General features: G+C 38.0%; 1 protein-coding gene across 2 annotated transcripts in view; it reads right to left on the bottom strand.

Moving 5' to 3' along the window:
* Positions 1–22,391, bottom strand: part of LOC145664002 (uridine diphosphate glucose pyrophosphatase NUDT14-like) — a 46,436-nt gene that overhangs the window by 14,086 nt on the left and 9,959 nt on the right. For both annotated transcript variants that reach the window (XR_014127311.1, XM_081730291.1), the window contains exons 4-6: positions 20,010–20,074; positions 17,668–17,878; positions 15,892–15,968 (exon numbers count right to left, since the gene is read on the bottom strand). Coding sequence is in view for 1 of the 2 variants with exons in the window: in XM_081730291.1 (XP_081586417.1) it covers positions 15,892–15,968; positions 17,668–17,878; positions 20,010–20,074 (353 nt within the window). In the remaining variant the exon portion in view is untranslated. The remainder of the gene's footprint in view (positions 1–15,891; positions 15,969–17,667; positions 17,879–20,009; positions 20,075–22,391) is intronic.

Below are 22,391 nucleotides of genomic sequence, written 5' to 3'. Positions count from 1 at the left end.
TGAATTTCTATAACTATTTGTTCTTTAAGAGAGTTCTAGTTTATTTTATTCATTTCAATTATATGAAACTATATACCTATATCATTAAGCTATGAATGTACGTACAGATGGAAATTAGGAGCAACATAGGAAACAGTGCACTGAAACCTATCATTTAACGTCTCATGGTTATATTTATTAAGCTAAAGGAGACAAAATGATTAATGGAAGTGAGTGATTACACAGCCGCACACACAAACAATAAAAGTTCTGTGTAGCGTACCCCAGGGTAAGGGTTCGATGTATTTTGTTACACAGAATCCACATTTCGAAGCCCCAGGACGATTGACTGTGTCATCTTTTTTATGGACGAAAAACTAGCGATTTTAGATAGGGAGAATACACGTAACACAACCATACAGAAAAAAGAAGTTCTGTGTAGCGTACCACAGGGTATGGATTCGATGTATTTTGTTACACAGAAACCAAATTTCGAAACCCCAGGGCGACTGAGCGTGTCACTTTTCTTTATAGGCGAAAAACTTGAGCGATTCTGAATAGGGAAAATACACGTAACACAGCCATACAAAAAAAAAAAAAAAAAAAGATCTGTGTAGCGTACTCCAGGGTATAGATTCGATGTATTTTGTTACACAGAATTCACATTTCGAAGCCCCAGGACGATTGATTGTGTCATCTTTTTTATGGGCGAAAAACTAGCGATTTTAGATAGGGAGAATACACGTAACACAACCATACAGAAAAAAAAAGTTCTGTGTAGCGTACCCCAGGGTATGGATTCGATGTATTTTGTTACACAGAATTCACATTTCGAAGCCCCAGGACGATTGATTGTGTCATCTTTTTTATGGGCGAAAAACTAGCGATTTTAGATAGGGAGAATACACGTAACACAACCATACAGAAAAAAAAAAGTTCTGTGTAGCGTACCCCAGGGTATGGATTCGATGTATTTTGTTACACAGAAACCAAATTTCGAAGCCCCAGGACGATTGACCGGGTCAGTTTTCTTTATAGGCGAAAAACTTGAGCGATTTTGAATAGGGAAGATACAGGTAACACAGCCATACAAGAAAAAAGTTCTGTGTAGCGTACCCCAGGGAATAGATTCGATGTATTTTGTTACACAGAATTCACATTTCGAAGCCCCAGGACGATTGATTGTGTCTTAGATAGGGAGAATACACGTAACACAACCATACAGAAAAAAAAAAGTTCTGTGTAGCGTACCCCAGGGTATGGATTCGATGTATTTTGTTACACAGAATTCACATTTCGAAGCCCCAGGACGATCGATCGTGTCAACTTTTTTATGGGCGAAAAACTAGCGATTTTAGATAGGGAGAATACACGTAACACAACCATACAAAAAAAAAAGTTCTGTGTAGCGTATCCCAGGTTATGGATTCGATGTATTTTGTTACACAGAAACCAAATTTCGAAACCCCAGGGCGATTGACCGTGTCACTTTTCTTTATAGGCGAAAAACTTGAGCGATTTTGAATAGGGAAGATACACGTAACACAGCCATACAGAAAAAAAAAGTTCTGTGTAGCGTACCCCAGGGTATAGATACGATGTATTTTGTTACACAGAATTCACATTTCAAAGCCCCAGGACGATTGATTGTTTCATCTTTTTTATGGGCGAAAAACTAGCGATTTTAGATAGGGAGAATACACGTAACACAACCATACAGAAAAAAAAGTTGTGTGTAGCGTACCCCAGGGTATGGATTCGATGTATTTTGTTACACAGAAACCAAATTTCGAAACCCCAGGGCGATTGACCGTGTCACTTTTCTTTATAGGCGAAAAACTTGAGCGATTTTGAATAGGGAAAATACACGTAACACAACCATACAAAAAAAAAAAAAAAAGATCTGTGTAGCGTACTCCAGGGTATAGATTCGATGTATTTTGTTACACAGAATTCACATTTCGAAGCCCCAGGACGATTGATTGTGTCATCTTTTTTATGGGCGAAAAACTAGCGATTTTAGATAGGGAGAATACACGTAACACAACCATACAGAAAAAAAAGTTCTGTGTAGCGTACCCCAGGGTATGGATTCGATGTATTTTGTTACACAGAATTCACATTTCGAAGCCCCAGGACGATTGACTGTGTCATCTTTTTTATGGGCGAAAAACTAGCGATTTTAGATAGGGAGAATACACGTAACACAACCATACAGAAAAAAAAAGTTCTGTGTAGCGTACCCCAGGGTATAGATTCGATGTATTTTGTTACACAGAAACCAAATTTCGAAACCCCAGGGCGATTGACCGTGTCACTCTTCTTTATAGGCGAAAAACTTGAGCGATTTTGAATAGGGAAGATACAGGTAACACAGCCATACAAGAAAAAAGTTGTGTGTAGCGTACCCCAGGGTATGGATTCGATGTATTTTGTTACACAGAAACCAAATTTCGAAACCCCAGGGCGACTGACCGTGTCACTTTTCTTTATAGGCGAAAAACTTCAGCGATTTTGAATAGGGAAAATACACGTAACACAGCCATACAAAAAAAAAAAAAAAAAAAAAAGATCTGTGTAGCGTACTCCAGAGTATAGATTCGATGTATTTTGTTACACAGAATTCACATTTCGAAGCCCCAGGAGGATTGATTGTGTCATCTTTTTTATGGGCGAAAAACTAGCGATTTTAGATAGGGAGAATACACGTAACACAACCATACAGAAAAAAAAAGTTCTGTGTAGCGTACCCCAGGGTATGGATTCGATGTATTTTGTTACACAGAAACCAAATTTCGAAGCCCCAGGGCGATTGACCGGGTCACTTTTCTTTATAGGCGAAAAACTTGAACAATTTTGAATAGGGAAGATACACGTAACACAGCCATACAAGAAAAAAGTTCTGTGTAGCGTACCCCAGGGTATAGATTCGATGTATTTTGTTACACAGAATTCACATTTCGAAGCCCCAGGACGATTGATTGTGTCATCTTTTTTATGCGCGAAAAACTAGCGATTTTAGATAGGGAGAATACACGTAACACAACCATACAGAAAAAAAAAGTTCTGTGTAGCGTACCCCAGGGTATGGATTCGATGTATTTTGTTACACAGAATTCACATTTCGAAGCCCCAGGACGATCGATCGTGTCAAATTTTTTATGGGCGAAAAACTAGCGATTTTAGATAGGGAGAATACACGTAACACGACCATACAAAAAAAAAGTTCTGTGTAGCGTATCCCAGGGTATGGATTCGATGTATTTTGTTACACAGAAACCAAATTTCGAAACCCCAGGGCGATTGACCGTGTCACTTTTCTTTATAGGCGAAAAACTTGAGCGATTTTGAATAGGGAAGATACACGTAACACAGCCATACAGAAAAAAAAAGTTATGTGTAGCGTACCCCAGGGTATAGATTCGATGTATTTTGTTACACAGAATTCACATTTCGAAGCCCCAGGACGATTGATTGTGTCATCTTTTTTACGGGCGAAAAACTAGCGATTTTAGATAGGGAGAATACACGTAACACAACCATACAGAAAAAAAAGTTGTGTGTAGCGTACCCCAGGGTATGGATTCGATGTAATTTGTTACACAGAAACCAAATTTCGAAACCCCAGGGCGACTGACCGTGTCACTTTTCTTTATAGGCGAAAAACTTCAGCGATTTTGAATAGGGAAAATACACGTAACACAGCCATACAAAAAAAAAAAGATCTGTGTAGCGTACTCCAGGGTATAGATTCGATGTATTTTGTTACACAGAATTCACATTTCGAAGCCCCAGGACGATTGATTGTGTGATCTTTTTTATGGGCGAAAAACTAGCGATTTTAGATAGGGAGAATACACGTAACACAACCATACAGAAAAAAAAGTTCTGTGTAGCGTACCCCAGGGTATGGATTCGATGTATTTTGTTACACAGAAACCAAATTTCGAAGCCCCAGGGCGATTGACCGGGTCACTTTTCTTTATAGGCGAAAAACTTGAGCGATTTTGAATAGGGAAGATACACGTACCACAGCCATACAAGAAAAAAGTTCTGTGTAGCGTACCCCAGGCCATGGATTCGATGTATTTTGTTACACAGAATTCACATTTCGAAGCCCCAGGACGATTGATTGTGTCATCTTTTTTATGGGCGAAAAACTAGCGATTTTAGATAGGGAGAATACACGTAACACAACCATACAGAAAAAAAAAGTTCTGTGTAGCGTACCCCAGGGTATGGATTCGATGTATTTTGTTACACAGAAACCAAATTTCGAAACCCCAGGGCGATTGACCGTGTCACTTTTCTTTATAGGCGAAAAACTTGAGCGATTTTGAATAGGGAAGATACAGGTAACACCGCCATACAAGAAAAAAGTTCTGTGTAGCGTACCCCAGGCCATGGATTCGATGTATTTTGTTACACAGAATTCACATTTCGAAGCCCCAGGACGATTGATTGTGTCATCTTTTTTATGCGCGAAAAACTAGCGATTTTAGATAGGGAGAATAGACGCGACACAACCATACAAAAAAAAAAAAAAAAATCTGTGTAGCGTACCCCAGGGTATGGATTCGATGTATTTTGTTACACAGAAACCAAATTTCGAAGCCCCAGGGCGATTGACCGGGTCACTTTTCTTTATAGGCGAAAAACTTGAACAATTTTGAATAGGGAAGATACACGTAACACAGCCATACAAGAAAAAAGTTCTGTGTAGCGTACCCCAGGGTATAGATTCGATGTATTTTGTTACACAGAATTCACATTTCGAAGCCCCAGGACGATTGATTGTGTGATCTTTTTTATGGGCGAAAAACTAGCGATTTTAGATAGGGAGAATACACGTAACACAACCATACAGAAAAAAAAGTTCTGTGTAGCGTACCCCAGGGTATGGATTCGATGTATTTTGTTACACAGAAACCAAATTTCGAAGCCCCAGGGCGATTGACCGGGTCACTTTTCTTTATAGGCGAAAAACTTGAGCGATTTTGAATAGGGAAGATACACGTACCACAGCCATACAAGAAAAAAGTTCTGTGTAGCGTACCCCAGGCCATGGATTCGATGTATTTTGTTACACAGAATTCACATTTCGAAGCCCCAGGACGATTGATTGTGTCATCTTTTTTATGGGCGAAAAACTAGCGATTTTAGATAGGGAGAATACACGTAACACAACCATACAGAAAAAAAAAGTTCTGTGTAGCGTACCCCAGGGTATGGATTCGATGTATTTTGTTACACAGAAACCAAATTTCGAAACCCCAGGGCGATTGACCGTGTCACTTTTCTTTATAGGCGAAAAACTTGAGCGATTTTGAATAGGGAAGATACAGGTAACACCGCCATACAAGAAAAAAGTTCTGTGTAGCGTACCCCAGGCCATGGATTCGATGTATTTTGTTACACAGAATTCACATTTCGAAGCCCCAGGACGATTGATTGTGTCATCTTTTTTATGCGCGAAAAACTAGCGATTTTAGATAGGGAGAATAGACGCGACACAACCATACAAAAAAAAAAAAATCTGTGTAGCGTACCCCAGGGTATGGATTCGATGTATTTTGTTACACAGAAACCAAATTTCGAAACCCCAGGGCGATTGACCGTGTCACTTTTCTTTATAGGTGAAAAACTTGAGCGATTTTGAATAGGGAAGATACAGGTAACACAGCCATACAAGAAAAAAGTTCTGTGTAGCGTACCCCAGGGTATAGATTCGATGTATTTTGTTACACAGAAACCAAATTTCGAAACCCCAGGGCGATTGACCGTGTCACTTTTCTTTATAGGCGAAAAACTTGAGCGATTTTGAATAGGGAAGATACAGGTAACACAGCCATACAAGAAAAAAGTTGTGTGTAGCGTACCCCAGGGTATGGATTCGATGTATTTTGTTACACAGAAACCAAATTTCGAAACCCCAGGGCGACTGACCGTGTCACTTTTCTTTATAGGCGAAAAACTTTAGCGATTTTGAATAGGGAAAATACACGTAACACAGCCATACAAAAAAAAAAAGATCTGTGTAGCGTACTCCAGAGTATAGATTTGATGTATTTTGTTACACAGAATTCACATTTCGAAGCCCCAGGACGATTGATTGTGTCATCTTTTTTATGGGCGAAAAACTAGCGATTTTAGATAGGGAGAATACACGTAACACAACCATACAGAAAAAAAAAGTTCTGTGTAGCGTACCCCAGGGTATGGATTCGATGTATTTTGTTACACAGAAACCAAATTTCGAAGCCCCAGGGCGATTGACCGGGTCACTTTTCTTTATAGGCGAAAAACTTGAGCGATTTTGAATAGGGAAGATACACGTACCACAGCCATACAAGAAAAAAGTTCTGTGTAGCGTACCCCAGGCCATGGATTCGATGTATTTTGTTACACAGAATTCACATTTCGAAGCCCCAGGACGATTGATTGTGTCATCTTTTTTATGGGCGAAAAACTAGCGATTTTATATAGGGAGAATACACGTAACACAACCATACAGAAAAAAAAAGTTCTGTGTAGCGTACCCCAGGGTATGGATTCGATGTATTTTGTTACACAGAAACCAAATTTCGAAACCCCAGGGCGATTGACCGTGTCACTTTTCTTTATAGGCGAAAAACTTGAGCGATTTTGAATAGGGAAGATACAGGTAACACAGCCATACAAGAAAAAAGTTCTGTGTAGCGTACTCCAGGCCATGGATTCGATGTATTTTGTTACACAGAATTCACATTTCGAAGCCCCAGGACGATTGATTGTGTCATCTTTTTTATGCGCGAAAAACTAGCGATTTTAGATAGGGAGAATACACGTAACACAACCATACAGAAAAAAAAAGTTCTGTGTAGCGTACCCCAGGGTATGGATTCGATGTATTTTGTTACACAGAATTCACATTTCGAAGCCCCAGGACGATTGACTGTGTCATCTTTTTTATGGGCGAAAAACTAGCGATTTTAGATAGGGAGAATACACGTAACACAACCATACAGAAAAAAAAAGTTCTGTGTAGCGTACCCCAGGGTATGGATTCGATGTATTTTGTTACACAGAAACCAAATTTCGAAGCCCCAGGGCGATTGAACGGGTCACTTTTCTTTATAGGCGAAAAACTTGAGCGATTTTGAATAGGGAAGATACACGTAACACAGCCATACAAGAAAAAAGTTCTGTGTAGCGTACCCCAGGGTATAGATTCGATGTATTTTGTTACACAGAATTCACATTTCGAAGCCCCAGGACGATTGATTGTGTCATCTTTTTTATGGGCGAAAAACTAGCGATTTTAGACAGGGAGAATACACGTAACACAACCATACAGAAAAAAAAGTTCTGTGTAGCGTACCCCAGGGTATGGATTCGATGTATTTTGTTACACAGAATTCACATTTCGAAGCCCCAGGACGATCGATCGTGTCAATTTTTTTATGGGCGAAAAACTAGCGATTTTAGATAGGGAGAATACACGTAACACGACCATACAAAAAAAAAGTTCTGTGTAGCGTATCCCAGGGTATGGATTCGATGTATTTTGTTACACAGAAACCAAATTTCGAAACCCCAGGGCGATTGACCGTGTCACTTTTCTTTATAGGCGAAAAACTTGAGCGATTTTGAATAGGGAAGATACACGTAACACAGCCATACAGAAAAAAAAAGTTCTGTGTAGCGTACCCCAGGGTATAGATTCGATGTATTTTGCTACACAGAATTCACATTTCGAAGCCCCAGGACGATTGATTGTGTCATCTATTTTATGGGCGAAAAACTAGCGATTTTAGATAGGGAGAATACACGTAACACAACTATACAGAAAAAAAAGTTCTGTGTAGCGTACCCCAGGGTATGGATTCGATGTATTTTGTTACACAGAATTCACATTTCGAAGCCCAAGGACGATTGACTGTGTCATCTTTTTTATGGGCGAAAAACTAGCGATTTTAGATAGGGAGAATACACGTAACACAACCATACAGAAAAAAAAAGTTCTGTGTAGCGTACCCCAGGGTATAGATTCGATGTATTTTGTTACACAGAAACCAAATTTCGAAGCCCCAGGGCGATTGAACGGGTCACTTTTCTTTATAGGCGAAAAACTTGAGCGATTTTGAATAGGGAAGATACACGTAACACAGCCATACAAGAAAAAAGTTCTGTGTAGCGTACTCCAGGGTATAGATTCGATGTATTTTGTTACACAGAATTCACATTTCGAAGCCCCAGGACGATTGATTGTGTCATCTTTTTTATGGGCGAAAAACTAGCGATTTTAGACAGGGAGAATACACGTAACACAACCATACAGAAAAAAAAGTTCTGTGTAGCGTACCCCAGGGTATGGATTCGATGTATTTTGTTACACAGAATTCACATTTCGAAGCCCCAGGACGATCGATCGTGTCAATTTTTTTATGGGCGAAAAACTAGCGATTTTAGATAGGGAGAATACACGTAACACGACCATACAAAAAAAAAGTTCTGTGTAGCGTATCCCAGGGTATGGATTCGATGTATTTTGTTACACAGAAACCAAATTTCGAAACCCCAGGGCGATTGACCGTGTCACTTTTCTTTATAGGCGAAAAACTTGAGCAATTTTGAATAGGGAAGATACACGTAACACAGCCATACAGAAAAAAAAAAGTTCTGTGTAGCGTACCCCAGGGTATAGATTCGATGTATTTTGTTACACAGAATTCACATTTCGAAGCCCCAGGACGATTGATTGTGTCATCTATTTTATGGGCGAAAAACTAGCGATTTTAGATAGGGAGAATACACGTAACACAACCATACAGAAAAAAAAAGTTGTGTGTAGCGTACCCCAGGGTATGGATTCGATGTATTTTGTTACACAGAATTCACATTTCGAAGCCCCAGGACGATTGACTGTGTCATCTTTTTTATGGGCGAAAAACTAGCGATTTTAGATAGGGAGAATACACGTAACACAACCATACAGAAAAAAAAGTTCTGTGTAGCGTACCCCAGGGTATGGATTCGATGTATTTTGTTACACAGAATTCACATTTCGAAGCCCCAGGACGATTGACTGTGTCATCTTTTTTATGGGCGAAAAACTAGCGATTTTAGATAGGGAGAATACACGTAACACAACCATACAGAAAAAAAAAGTTCTGTGTAGCGTACCCCAGGGTATAGATTCGATGTATTTTGTTACACAGAAACCAAATTTCGAAACCCCAGGGCGATTGACCGTGTCACTTTTCTTTATAGGCGAAAAACTTGAGCGATTTTGAATAGGGAAGATACAGGTAACACAGCCATACAAGAAAAAAGTTGTGTGTAGCGTACCCCAGGGTATGGATTCGATGTATTTTGTTACACAGAAACCAAATTTCGAAACCCCAGGGCGACTGACCGTGTCACTTTTCTTTATAGGCGAAAAACTTCAGCGATTTTGAATAGGGAAAATACACGTAACACAGCCATACAAAAAAAAAAAAAAAAGATCTGTGTAGCGTACTCCAGAGTATAGATTCGATGTATTTTGTTACACAGAATTCACATTTCGAAGCCCCAGGAGGATTGATTGTGTCATCTTTTTTATGGGCGAAAAACTAGCGATTTTAGATAGGGAGAATACACGTAACACAACCATACAGAAAAAAAAAGTTCTGTGTAGCGTACCCCAGGGTATGGATTCGATGTATTTTGTTACACAGAAACCAAATTTCGAAGCCCCAGGGCGATTGACCGGGTCACTTTTCTTTATAGGCGAAAAACTTGAACAATTTTGAATAGGGAAGATACACGTAATACAGCCATACAAGAAAAAAGTTCTGTGTAGCGTACCCCAGGGTATAGATTCGATGTATTTTGTTACACAGAATTCACATTTCGAAGCCCCAGGACGATTGATTGTGTCATCTTTTTTATGCGCGAAAAACTAGCGATTTTAGATAGGGAGAATACACGTAACACAACCATACAGAAAAAAAAGTTCTGTGTAGCGTACCCCAGGGTATGGATTCGATGTATTTTGTTACACAGAATTCACATTTCGAAGCCCCAGGACGATCGATCGTGTCAAATTTTTTATGGGCGAAAAACTAGCGATTTTAGATAGGGAGAATACACGTAACACGACCATACAAAAAAAAAAGTTCTGTGTAGCGTATCCCAGGGTATGGATTCGATGTATGTTGTTACACAGAAACCAAATTTCGAAACCCCAGGGCGATTGACCGTGTCACTTTTCTTTATAGGCGAAAAACTTGAGCGATTTTGAATAGGGAAGATACACGTAACACAGCCATACAGAAAAAAAAAAGTTCTGTGTAGCGTACCCCAGGGTATAGATTCGATGTATTTTGTTACACAGAATTCACATTTCGAAGCCCCAGGACGATTGATTGTGTGATCTTTTTTATGGGAGAAAAACTAGCGATTTTATATAGGGAGAATACACGTAACACAACCATACAGAAAAAAAAGTTGTGTGTAGCGTACCCCAGGGTATGGATTCGATGTATTTTGTTACACAGAAACCAAATTTCGAAGCCCCAGGGCGATTGACCGGGTCACTTTTCTTTATAGGCGAAAAACTTGAGCGATTTTGAATAGGGAAGATACACGTACCACAGCCATACAAGAAAAAAGTTCTGTGTAGCGTACCCCAGGCCATGGATTCGATGTATTTTGTTACACAGAATTCACATTTCGAAGCCCCAGGACGATTGATCGTGTCATCTTTTTTATGGGCGAAAAACTAGCGATTTTAGATAGGGAGAATACACGTAACACAACCATACAGAAAAAAAAAGTTCTGTGTAGCGTACCCCAGGGTATGGATTCGATGTATTTTGTTACACAGAAACCAAATTTCGAAACCCCAGGGCGATTGACCGTGTCACTTTTCTTTATAGGCGAAAAACTTGAGCGATTTTGAATAGGGAAGATACAGGTAACACAGCCATACAAGAAAAAAGTTCTGTGTAGCGTACCCCAGGCCATGGATTCGATGTATTTTGTTACACAGAATTCACATTTCGAAGCCCCAGGACGATTGATTGTGTCATCTTTTTTATGGGAGAAAAACTAGCGATTTTAGATAGGGAGAATACACGTAACACAACCATACAGAAAAAAAAGTTGTGTGTAGCGTACCCCAGGGTATGGATTCGAATGTATTTTGTTACACAGAAACCAAATTTCGAAGCCCCAGGGCGATTGACCGGGTCACTTTTCTTTATAGGCGAAAAACTTGAGCGATTTTGAATAGGGAAGATACAGGTAACACAGCCATACAAGAAAAAAGTTCTGTGTAGCGTACCCCAGGCCATGGATTCGATGTATTTTGTTACACAGAATTCACATTTCGAAGCCCCAGGACGATTGATTGTGTCATCTTTTTTATGGGCGAAAAACTAGCGACTTTAGATAGGGAGAATACACGTAACACAACCATACAGAAAAAAAAAGTTCTGTGTAGCGTACCCCAGGGTATGGATTCGATGTATTTTGTTACACAGAAACCAAATTTCGAAACCCCAGGGCGATTGACCGTGTCACTTTTCTTTATAGGCGAAAAACTTGAGCGATTTTGAATAGGGAAGATAGAGGTAACACAGCCATACAAGAAAAAAGTTCTGTGTAGCGTACCCCAGGCCATGGATTCGAGGTATTTTGTTACACAGAATTCACATTTCGAAGCCCCAGGACTATTGATTGTGTCATCTTTTTTATGCGCGAAAAACTAGCGATTTTAGATAGGGAGAATACACGTAACACAACCATACAGAAAAAAAAAGTTCTGTGTAGCGTACCCCAGGGTATGGATTCGATGTATTTTGTTACACAGAATTCACATTTCGAAGCCCCAGGACGATTGACTGTGTCATCTTTTTTATGGGCGAAAAACTAGCGATTTTAGATAGGGAGAATACACGTAACACAACCATACAGAAAAAAAAAGTTCTGTGTAGCGTACCCCAGGGTATGGATTCGATGTATTTTGTTACACAGAAACCAAATTTCGAAGCCCCAGGGCGATTGAACGGGTCACTTTTCTTTATAGGCGAAAAACTTGAGCGATTTTGAATAGGGAAGATACACGTAACACAGCCATACAAGAAAAAAGTTCTGTGTAGCGTACCCCAGGGTATAGATTCGATGTATTTTGTTACACAGAATTCACATTTCGAAGCCCCAGGACGATTGATTGTGTCATCTTTTTTATGGGCGAAAAACTAGCGATTTTAGACAGGGAGAATACACGTAACACAACCATACAGAAAAAAAAGTTCTGTGTAGCGTACCCCAGGGTATGGATTCGATGTATTTTGTTACACAGAATTCACATTTCGAAGCCCCAGGACGATCGATCGTGTCAATTTTTTTATGGGCGAAAAACTAGCGATTTTAGATAGGGAGAATACACGTAACACGACCATACAAAAAAAAAAGTTCTGTGTAGCGTATCCCAGGGTATGGATTCGATGTATTTTGTTACACAGAAACCAAATTTCGAAACCCCAGGGCGATTGACCGTGTCACTTTTCTTTATAGGCGAAAAACTTGAGCGATTTTGAATAGGGAAGATACACGTAACACAGCCATACAGAAAAAAAAAGTTCTGTGTAGCGTACCCCAGGGTATAGATTCGATGCATTTTGTTACACAGAATTCACATTTCGAAGCCCCAGGACGATTGATTGTGTCATCTATTTTATGGGCGAAAAACTAGCGATTTTAGATAGGGAGAATACACGTAACACAACCATACAGAAAAAAAAGTTGTGTGTAGCGTACCCCAGGGTATGGATTCGATGTAATTTGTTACACAGAAACCAAATTTCGAAACCCCAGGGCGACTGACCGTGTCACTTTTCTTTATAGGCGAAAAACTTCAGCGATTTTGAATAGGGAAAATACACGTAACACAGCCATACAAAAAAAAAAGATCTGTGTAGCGTACTCCAGGGTATAGATTCGATGTATTTTGTTACACAGAATTCACATTTCGAAGCCCCAGGACGATTGATTGTGTCATCTTTTTTATGGGCGAAAAACTAGCGATTTTAGATAGGGAGAATACACGTAACAGAACCATACAGAAAAAAAAAGTTCTGTGTAGCGTACCCCAGGCCATGGATTCGATGTATTTTGTTACACAGAATTCACATTTCGAAGCCCCAGGACGATTGACTGTGTCATCTTTTTTATGGGCGAAAAACTAGCGATTTTAGATAGGGAGAATACACGTAACACAACCGTACAGAAAAAAAAGTTCTGTGTAGCGTACCCCAGGCCATGGATTCGATGTATTTTGTTACACAGAATTCACATTTCGAAGCCCCAGGACGATTGATTGTGTCATCTTTTTTATGGGCGAAAAACTAGCGATTTTAGATAGGGAGAATACACGTAACACAACCATACAGAAAAAAAAAGTTCTGTGTAGCGTACCCCAGGGTATGGATTCGATGTATTTTGTTACACAGAAACCAAATTTCGAAACCCCAGGGCGATTGACCGTGTCACTTTTCTTTATAGGCGAAAAACTTGAGCGAATTTGAATAGGGAAGATACAGGTAACACAGCCATACAAGAAAAAAGTTCTGTGTAGCGTACCCCAGGCCATGGATTCGATGTATTTTGTTACACAGAATTCACATTTCGAAGCCCCAGGACGATTGATTGTGTCATCTTTTTTATGGGCGAAAAACTAGCGATTTTAGATAGGGAGAATACACGTAACACAACCATACAGAAAAAAAAAAGTTCTGTGTAGCGTACCCCAGGCCATGGATTCGATGTATTTTGTTACACAGAATTCACATTTCGAAGCCCCAGGACGATTGACTGTGTCATCTTTTTTATGGGCGAAAAACTAGCGATTTTAGATAGGGAGAATACACGTAACACAACCATACAGAAAAAAAAAGTTCTGTGTAGCGTACCCCAGGCCATGGATTCGATGTATTTTGTTACACAGAATTCACATTTCGAAGCCCCAGGACGATTGACTGTGTCATCTTTTTTATGGGCGAAAAACTAGCGATTTTAGATAGGGAGAATACACGTAACACAACCATACAGAAAAAAAAAGTTCTGTGTAGCGTACCCCAGGCCATGGATTCGATGTATTTTGTTACACAGAATTCACATTTCGAAGCCCCAGGACGATTGATTGTGTCATCTTTTTTATGGGCGAAAAATTAGCGATTTTAGATAGGGAGAATACACGTAACACAACAATACAGAAAAAAAAAAGTTCTGTGTAGCGTATCCCAGGGTATGGATTCGATGTATTTTGTTACACAGAAACCAAATTTCGAAACCCCAGGGCGATTGACCGTGTCACTTTTCTTTATAGACGAAAAACTTGAGCGATTTTGAATAGAGAAGATACACGTAACACAGCCATACAGAAAAAAAAAGTTCTGTGTAGCGTACCCCAGGCCATGGATTCGATGTATTTTGTTACACAGAATTCACATTTCGAAGCCCCAGGACGATTGATTGTGTCATCTTTTTTATGGGCGAAAAACTAGTGATTTTAGATAGGGAGAATAGACGCGACACAACCATACAAAAAAAAAAAAAAAAATCTGTGTAGCGTACCCCAGGGTATGGATTTCGATGTATTTTGTTACACAGAAACCAAATTTCAAAACCTCAGGACGATTGACCGTGTCACTTTTCTTTATAGGCGAAAAACTTGAGCGATTTTGAATAGGGAAGATATACGTAACACAGTCATACAAAAAACTTTGCAGAGGACTCTAAGGGTATGTACTCAAATGTATTTTGTTACAAAGAATCCGAATTTCAAACCCTAGGGCGACCGTGTCAATTTTTTATAGCGTAAAACGTGTGTCCTCTCTATTCAGAATCGCTCAAGTTTATTTGTCCATAAAAAAAAAAACTGACATGGTTAATCGTCCGGAGTTTCAAAATTTGGATTCTGTGTAACATAATACATCGAATCCATACTCTGGGATCCACTGCACAGAACTTTATTTTATTTTATTTATTTATTTTTATATGGCTATGTTACGTGTATCTTTCTTATCCAAAATCGGTCAAGTTTTTCGCCCATTAAAAATTGACAGAGTCAATCATTCTGGGCTTCGAAATTTGGATTTTGTGTAACATAATACATCGAATCCATACCCTGGGATCCGATTTACAGAACATTTATTTATTTGTGTATATGTGTGTGTGTGTGGGGGGGGGGGGGCTGTGTTATGAAAAAAATGCTGGGATATTGTGAAAGGAAACGGGAGAAGACTTAGAAAGCCCACGGGCATGATGTTGTCCACCACAAACTCATATGGACTGACATCCAACCAGGAAACCCCTAGTACCCGGGGTGACCGTACTACCATTCAAACACCGTGGCCCCTTTTCCCCAGGAGTGACCTGGAGTACTGAAGTTCTAAGAGTCAAATTTAAAGATAAGGATAAAAAATTTTCATCGTCTGTAAGTAAAAGCTGACCTTTTATTTTCGCCATCTGTAATATCGGAAAATGAAATGAAATGAAATGAAATTTTTAGTTTTACGTCCCACGGTTATGCCGGTTAGGCTAAAGGAGACGGTGATGATGAGTAATGAATGAAATGGTGGAATGAAGAAAGTGGGAGGAAACGGGAGAACCCCGAGAAAACCCACGCACACGGTGTTTGTCCACCACAAAGTTCACTTGGCGGGAGCAGGGTGTAATATCGGAAAGAGGAAAGAATTAACCTATCCTTTTTAAATGGCAGCAAAGTTAAAAAAAAAAAGCCTTGAATTTCTCAGAAAAGATTATGATGACATAGAAGATTTATTTTCTTCTCAAAGAACTGCGAATCTAAAAAAGGTTGGAATCCCTGATATAAACAGACCAATTTAGTTCTCTTGTTCAATGAAAACAAAAATAAAATACCTTTAGTTTTTTTCATGCAATCTTCCACTTCTACATAGTACAAAGTGCTTTTGTGTCCCATGATGCCAACACCTGATCTGAAAGAAAAAAATCAAAGGTTCCAATAAATTTACGGAAAGTCATACTGAGAAAAGGATTAAATTTTTTCTTCGAAAATACGATTCACACGAGACCTTCACAGAAAATACTTTTTGATCCTTCAGGTAAAAGAGCTTCGTCGTCGCCAAATGCCTTTTATTTGGAAACCCCAATTTGATTCTCGGAGCAAATTTACGCAATTCGAATCCAATTAAACAAACCAATTACAAATTAGCCTTTACTTTATAATAATAATAATAATAATAATAATAATAATAATAATAATAATAATAATAATAATAATAATAATAACGGAAGTTAGCAGAACTTTAGATAACGAAGCAATCCCTCAAACAAAACAGAAATTACACTATTCAGATAAAAATTTTACTCTTATATTAAATAGCTCCGATGATTCTGAACAATGAATAGATAATTTTCTGCCAATTAACCAAGATTTAGTACATTACTAGAATATACATTAATACAGAAAAACTTATAGTGCCGCTAATAGCTTAATTATACAGCATCCGTCCAGCGAACTAATAAATTCCCTGCTAATCCAAATATCAAATTTTTCTTATCACTGTATTGCGAGCGGTGATAATTAGAAAAATGTAAATAAAAGGCTAATAGTCACTACAAGAAACAAACCACATCACTAAGAAGTACTTTCGAAGAACATCGTCTTCATCTTCAGGCTGGGCACACTTCGAAAAGGATTTAAACCATAGAAAAGAAAATATGGATAGATAAAAATGGTTAAAAGGAATTTTAAAAATGTGCAAAGCAAAAGTTTTCTTGTCACTAGAAAGAGACATATGTTAATAATGTCGTCAGCCACCATCAGCCTACAACAAACGCCGAGATTGACAAATGGATTGGTGTCCCTCTGGTTCCACGTATTTCGTCAAAAATTAAGAATGCATTGCATAAATATAACATCAAGGTCTCCGAAGTTCCTTCTAAATCTATCAAAAAATATATAAATTTTAAATATTTTTTTACTGATCCCCAACAAAGTAGCGGCGTCTATCGGGTTAAATGTCAATGTGACCAAATATATATATAGGCCAAACAAAAAGGAGTATTTGTACCAGAATCACTGAACACATTCACACATCCAAATCTTGTAGCTTATAACAATTATCTGGATTGGTATCGCATCTCAAAGACAATAACCACAACACTGCTAATTCATGCTTGATCAAAAAAGCAAAAACAGCAACCGAACGGAAAATTAAAGAGCCTTATTACATTCATAAGGAGAAACCGACACTCAATTTAGATAAAGGTGATATAAATGGCATTTGGAGCAGTGATTTTACTACTCATTTCCGCAGTCTGGAAGGAAATGAATGAATGAAAAAAAAAAAAAAAAAAAGAAAAAGAAAGAAAAGAAAAGAAAAAAAGCAGTGAATAGTGACAAGTGAATTAAAACTAACATATGCCTATTTCTAGTAACAAGAACCTTTTTGCTTTGCATATTTTTAAAATTCCTTTTAACCATTTTTACCAATCCTATTTTCTTTTCTATGGTTTAAATCCTTTTCGAAGTGTGCCTAGGGCTGAAGATGAAGACAATGTTCTTCGAAAGTACTTCCTAGTTATTTTTTTTTCAGTGACTATTAGCTTTTTACTTACATTTTATCTATCAATTTCTTCTATTGATAATTCTGCTTGATAGTTTCAGCTTACCGGTAGGAGATTATCTCTTCGAAGTTTTGAATGGGAACATCATATCCACATTCTTCCATTACTTCATCCCTTGCAATTTCGATCCAAGGTTTATCCTTGTCCACAATTCCGGCACACCATTCGAATGTTATTCCATTCTCTGGAGGATACTGTTTTGTGTCTATCTGCTGTCCTTCTACGAGCTTTTCTTGAACGGAGTTCACGAACACAGCTGCAACAGTAAGAAAACTTGAATAAGCAAAGATTTAGTGAAAACTAAAACATATCAGTGTTGCTTTTTTTTTTCACACACACATCCCAAACACCACAAAAGTACCTCAATGACTATGTCTCTCAGTTCAGCATGAATTGAGTTGAGTTGAGTTGATTATGAGTTTAAAGTCCCGTTCAGCAGCGAGACTATATGAGACGTGGACCTACTGATTAACGTGGAATTAGAACCACATGAGCTCCCTCCGGGAATCGAACCCGGGTCTCCAGCATGAATTGAAAGGGATAGCTTGTGCTAAGCGTCACCTCAATATATACGCTCTAAAACAATCTTTTTCTGAAATTGTGAACCGATTCTCCCTTCAAATGGTGCGTAATTTCATAGACATGTGGCCTGACTGTTTGGTACTTTTCTCTTTTTTAACAAAATAAATATTTCTACAGTTATCTGTAACAGAAAATAAGAAATATAGCTAATACTGCCATAAATCTTGTCACACCCATATAGATACTCCAAAACATTTCTAAATGTAGCAATTAATATAATTCTCTTTTAGTACTTTTCTAAACCTACAAATTTATTACAATTTAAAATTATTCGACATTCAACTAAAATAACAACAGGCATAAATGAGGAATGGAACAATAATTGCTAACAGAATAACAGAAAAATATAATAATTTGAATAAAATTGTAACAATTCCATTAAATAAATTTACGAAACAATTAAGAAAAATAAATAAGTACAAAAAATAATTTGAGTACTTATATTCAACTTTACTTTGCAAGTGGAAAAGACTCAATTGCGTCAATAAATAAAATGGACTAGAGACAAAACAAAAACACACAACAATTATCGGTTTGTACAAAGCTGGCTATGATGTACCAACGTTCCTCTGAAAAAGCATGGACTTAACAAACAAAACAAAGAAACAAAAAAACGTCCACAGGACTACTGCAATTCAATTAAGTCAACACAATCCAAGCCAAGGTCTGATACACCACGCACTGTGCGAATTTCATAGACCATTTAAGTCTTCAAGGTCAGAATCTCTCGAAATCCTGTACGAAATAAAAATTCATGACCTAAGAAAGGAAAATATGCCCCAAATCAATGTCATATTCTATTCGTGAATATATGTAAATGCGTGCCTATCACTGTATAACAGGAATTCTTCTAACTTCCCCTTCGAGGCTCACGAGAGAGACAGAGAAAGACAGACAGAATCAAATGCCTTGCTGGTGAGGTACGCTGCGAACCCCATTGTCAGATTCTGTTTACGGACGAAAAGTTATTCTAAATACACGAAACTTACAAGAGCCAAATTCATAGAATTTTTGCGCGAAACTCGAAAGAAGGTTCTGAAGCTGCCATTCGATTCTGAAGGACTTGAAGAGGCCATTATGAGGTTTCAATAGTGGTGCGATAGATAGTAAGTTATGAAAGAGTTACAGATCTTCATTTTTGTAAACAAGGGACAAAAACATCGGCAAATGATACTAGCAAGATGTGTTGCACAGTGTACTGAAACCACTTAACAACACTCTTTAAAAACAAACATTAAGCTTTTCAATGCTCTGTTTCTCTGTACAAGGTGAAAACATCATAAAAGTAACTCGCAAACTGTCTCTCACTTTCCAGCAGCTGTGTGGATTGGTCGGCTGGGAGTCCAAACTTTTGTCCGCTGGACTATAGCTTGTAGCATGAATTGGAGAGGATGGCCTGTGCTAAACGTCACCCCAATGTGTAAGCTCTAAAACAATCTCTTACCAAAAATTGTGAAGCGATTCTCCCTTCAAATGGTGCGTGATTTCATAGACACGTGGGCCGTATCATTATGCCAGTATCATTAATTTTGATATTCATAAATTTACAATGGAATTCTTTTATTCTACTAATAAAATATACGCATCCATAACTTACTTAGATTTACGTCACAGTCTGTGCATTTATCCATTAGATTAATGGGAGTTTGTCAGAAATACAAACAAATTATTATATCTGAGTAAATTGATTGTGAAATAACATGGCAAAAACTGAACAAGAATAGAGAAATCCACGGTTTATACTAAGTTAAACACACACAAATATGCTCCTTACAGTTTTTAAAATAATAAATCGTAGTACTCACCTGGACGGAACTGTTTCACCAGGACCAGTACTTTTCGTGTTTTGTTGTAAATTACGATAGCTACACTAAAAAGAAAGAAGTCATCAGAACTTACGCAAAACAGGTTTATTTCTTTACTGACTATTTAATCTCATATGATTAGTTACAGTCTATAAATAAATACATTAGCATCAAAAGGGTTTCTAAAGAATCACCTTTGTAGAAGACAAAATTTGTTCTTTGCGAAACAATTATATAGACATAAGATATTTTATATTCTGAAATAGTATTTTCAAAACCTTTGAGTTTCGGTTTCAACGGGCTCGAAAGTCCAAAACTTAAGCTTGACTTGAGCTTTGTCCAGCGTTGTTAGCTTGACAACAATAATTACACACTCTAGTTTGTTTTTCTATATTTTCGCTTGTCCGACAAGGAAAACCATCCACCAGTAACAAACGAGAGATGTAGACATTATGAATTATCAAATTGTTGTCATGCGTAACAGTATGCATAGATGACTTACTGGAAGTCAGTCTTCTATCATCATTTTAAAGATATATAAGTTCAATATGTAAAAGTGAATTGAAATATGAGTGCATGAAAAGCAACTGTGACGAATGAATTGCAGAGTTCAAGGATTCGAACAAGGAGTTCCGGCTATTCCAGAAGCGAAGCGAGACATTGACACATAAACCAACACTTGTAGGATATGCAGCAGCTCCTTAGCGTTTGCTTCCTTTAATGGAGAGCAAAACTTTTTTTTTTTTTTTTTTTTTTTTTTTCATTGAAGGGACTGAAACTAGCAGTGCAATTTAGCAGATATAGACTTCCAAAAATGATAGTGTTATACTGGACTATCTAAACGCTCTAATGTGGCATGGCATCGAATATCAGACGTTAAAGACCGAATAGTGTAACTGTGTCCATTTACTATGTGTGCAATTAATTAGTATGAAGATCCTCGCACAGTATGCGAGATATAAAAAACTAAAACATCCCTATGTTCTCAGAACATCTACGCCACACACGGGGAATGAATTGTGTGTACCTATATGCTGCAATCCAACTAAGTGTTATCTGGAAAATTTACAACACTACATACTCACACAATAAATATTTTTAATCAGTGCATCTTTATTGTTATTTTTTAATATATGAGTAGTACTTTAATCTTGAAAGTGAAACTTTTAAGTATAATAAATGGTAAAGCGATTCATCGTACCACAGATAAGTTGAACTATATCAATAACCAAATTGGTACAATAGAGAAGGATACATCTTAAGAAAAGAAATTTCAATTTTCTGTATTATTTAGTCAGACACGAGAGTGATTCATCCACTGGCATTGTGCATGGCAGATTCCTCTTTAACTAATCTCTACTCTGACGAATGTTCAAATAATCCCTGATATTGATACTTCTGGTAATATTTCTTGAATCACACTTGGAACTGGTTTAAAACACCATGAGTTTCTATACTATCCTTAATATCGTTGATTGGTCCTGTTCACTTGAGTCGGCCTCAGTTAAAATAGTTAGAGCACCATTGCATTCTTGCTCACAATTATAACTAACAGTCGTCGAAAAGATAGACAAACTGATGAGAATGAACAAGTAATCTCTTTGTTTGTCAGCCACTCGTTCACATATACTCGCTGATATTGTCACTCCTCGCAAGAGTATAATTTCCGTAATGTTTCACAATGTTTATTTCAGCTGATGTTCGGGTGAATGACGTTGCATATATGTTGCAAAATATGTCGAACATTCGAAATTTAGAATGACGTTTTCAGTAAGAAACTTGTTGAATAAGAGAAGCCTTGTTAACGCGGATTATTTCCATTACATAAGGCTTTCCGATTCAGTACATGTAACAACTGTATGTCACGCGTTACATATATGTTATACATTTTATTACAGATTCTTTTCCACCTTCTTTATAAAATCTATAACTAACTAACTAACTAACTAACTCTATGGCCTATGGAACCCGGAGGTTCATTGCCGCGTTCACAAAAGCTCTCCACTGACTTCTATCCTTAGCTAATTGCATCCAGTTTCTACTTTGTATTCCTATCTCTGCGAGATCCATCTTAATATTATCCTCCCATCTGCGCCTAGGTCTTCCTAATGGTCGTTTTCCTATGGGTCTACCAGTTAAGACTTTGAAAGCGTTTCTACTTTCTTCCATTCTAGCTACATGACCTGCCCACCTAAGCCTCCTAGACTTGACGACCCTAACAATGTTGGGTAAACCGTATAAACTATGTAGTTCCTCGTTATGAAGCTTCCGCCATTCCCCATTCTCGTTCCTCTTGGGTCCGAATATTCTTCTCAGGATCCTGTTCTCAAATACTTTCAGTCTATGTTCTTCCCTCAGAGTAAGCGACCATGTTTCGCAACC

Source organism: Thermobia domestica, chromosome 11 (assembly GCF_964235325.1).
Source record: "Thermobia domestica chromosome 11, izTheDome1.hap1.1, whole genome shotgun sequence".
Taxonomy (NCBI): domain Eukaryota; kingdom Metazoa; phylum Arthropoda; class Insecta; order Zygentoma; family Lepismatidae; genus Thermobia; species Thermobia domestica.
This window is presented reverse-complemented; position numbering and strand designations above follow the sequence as displayed.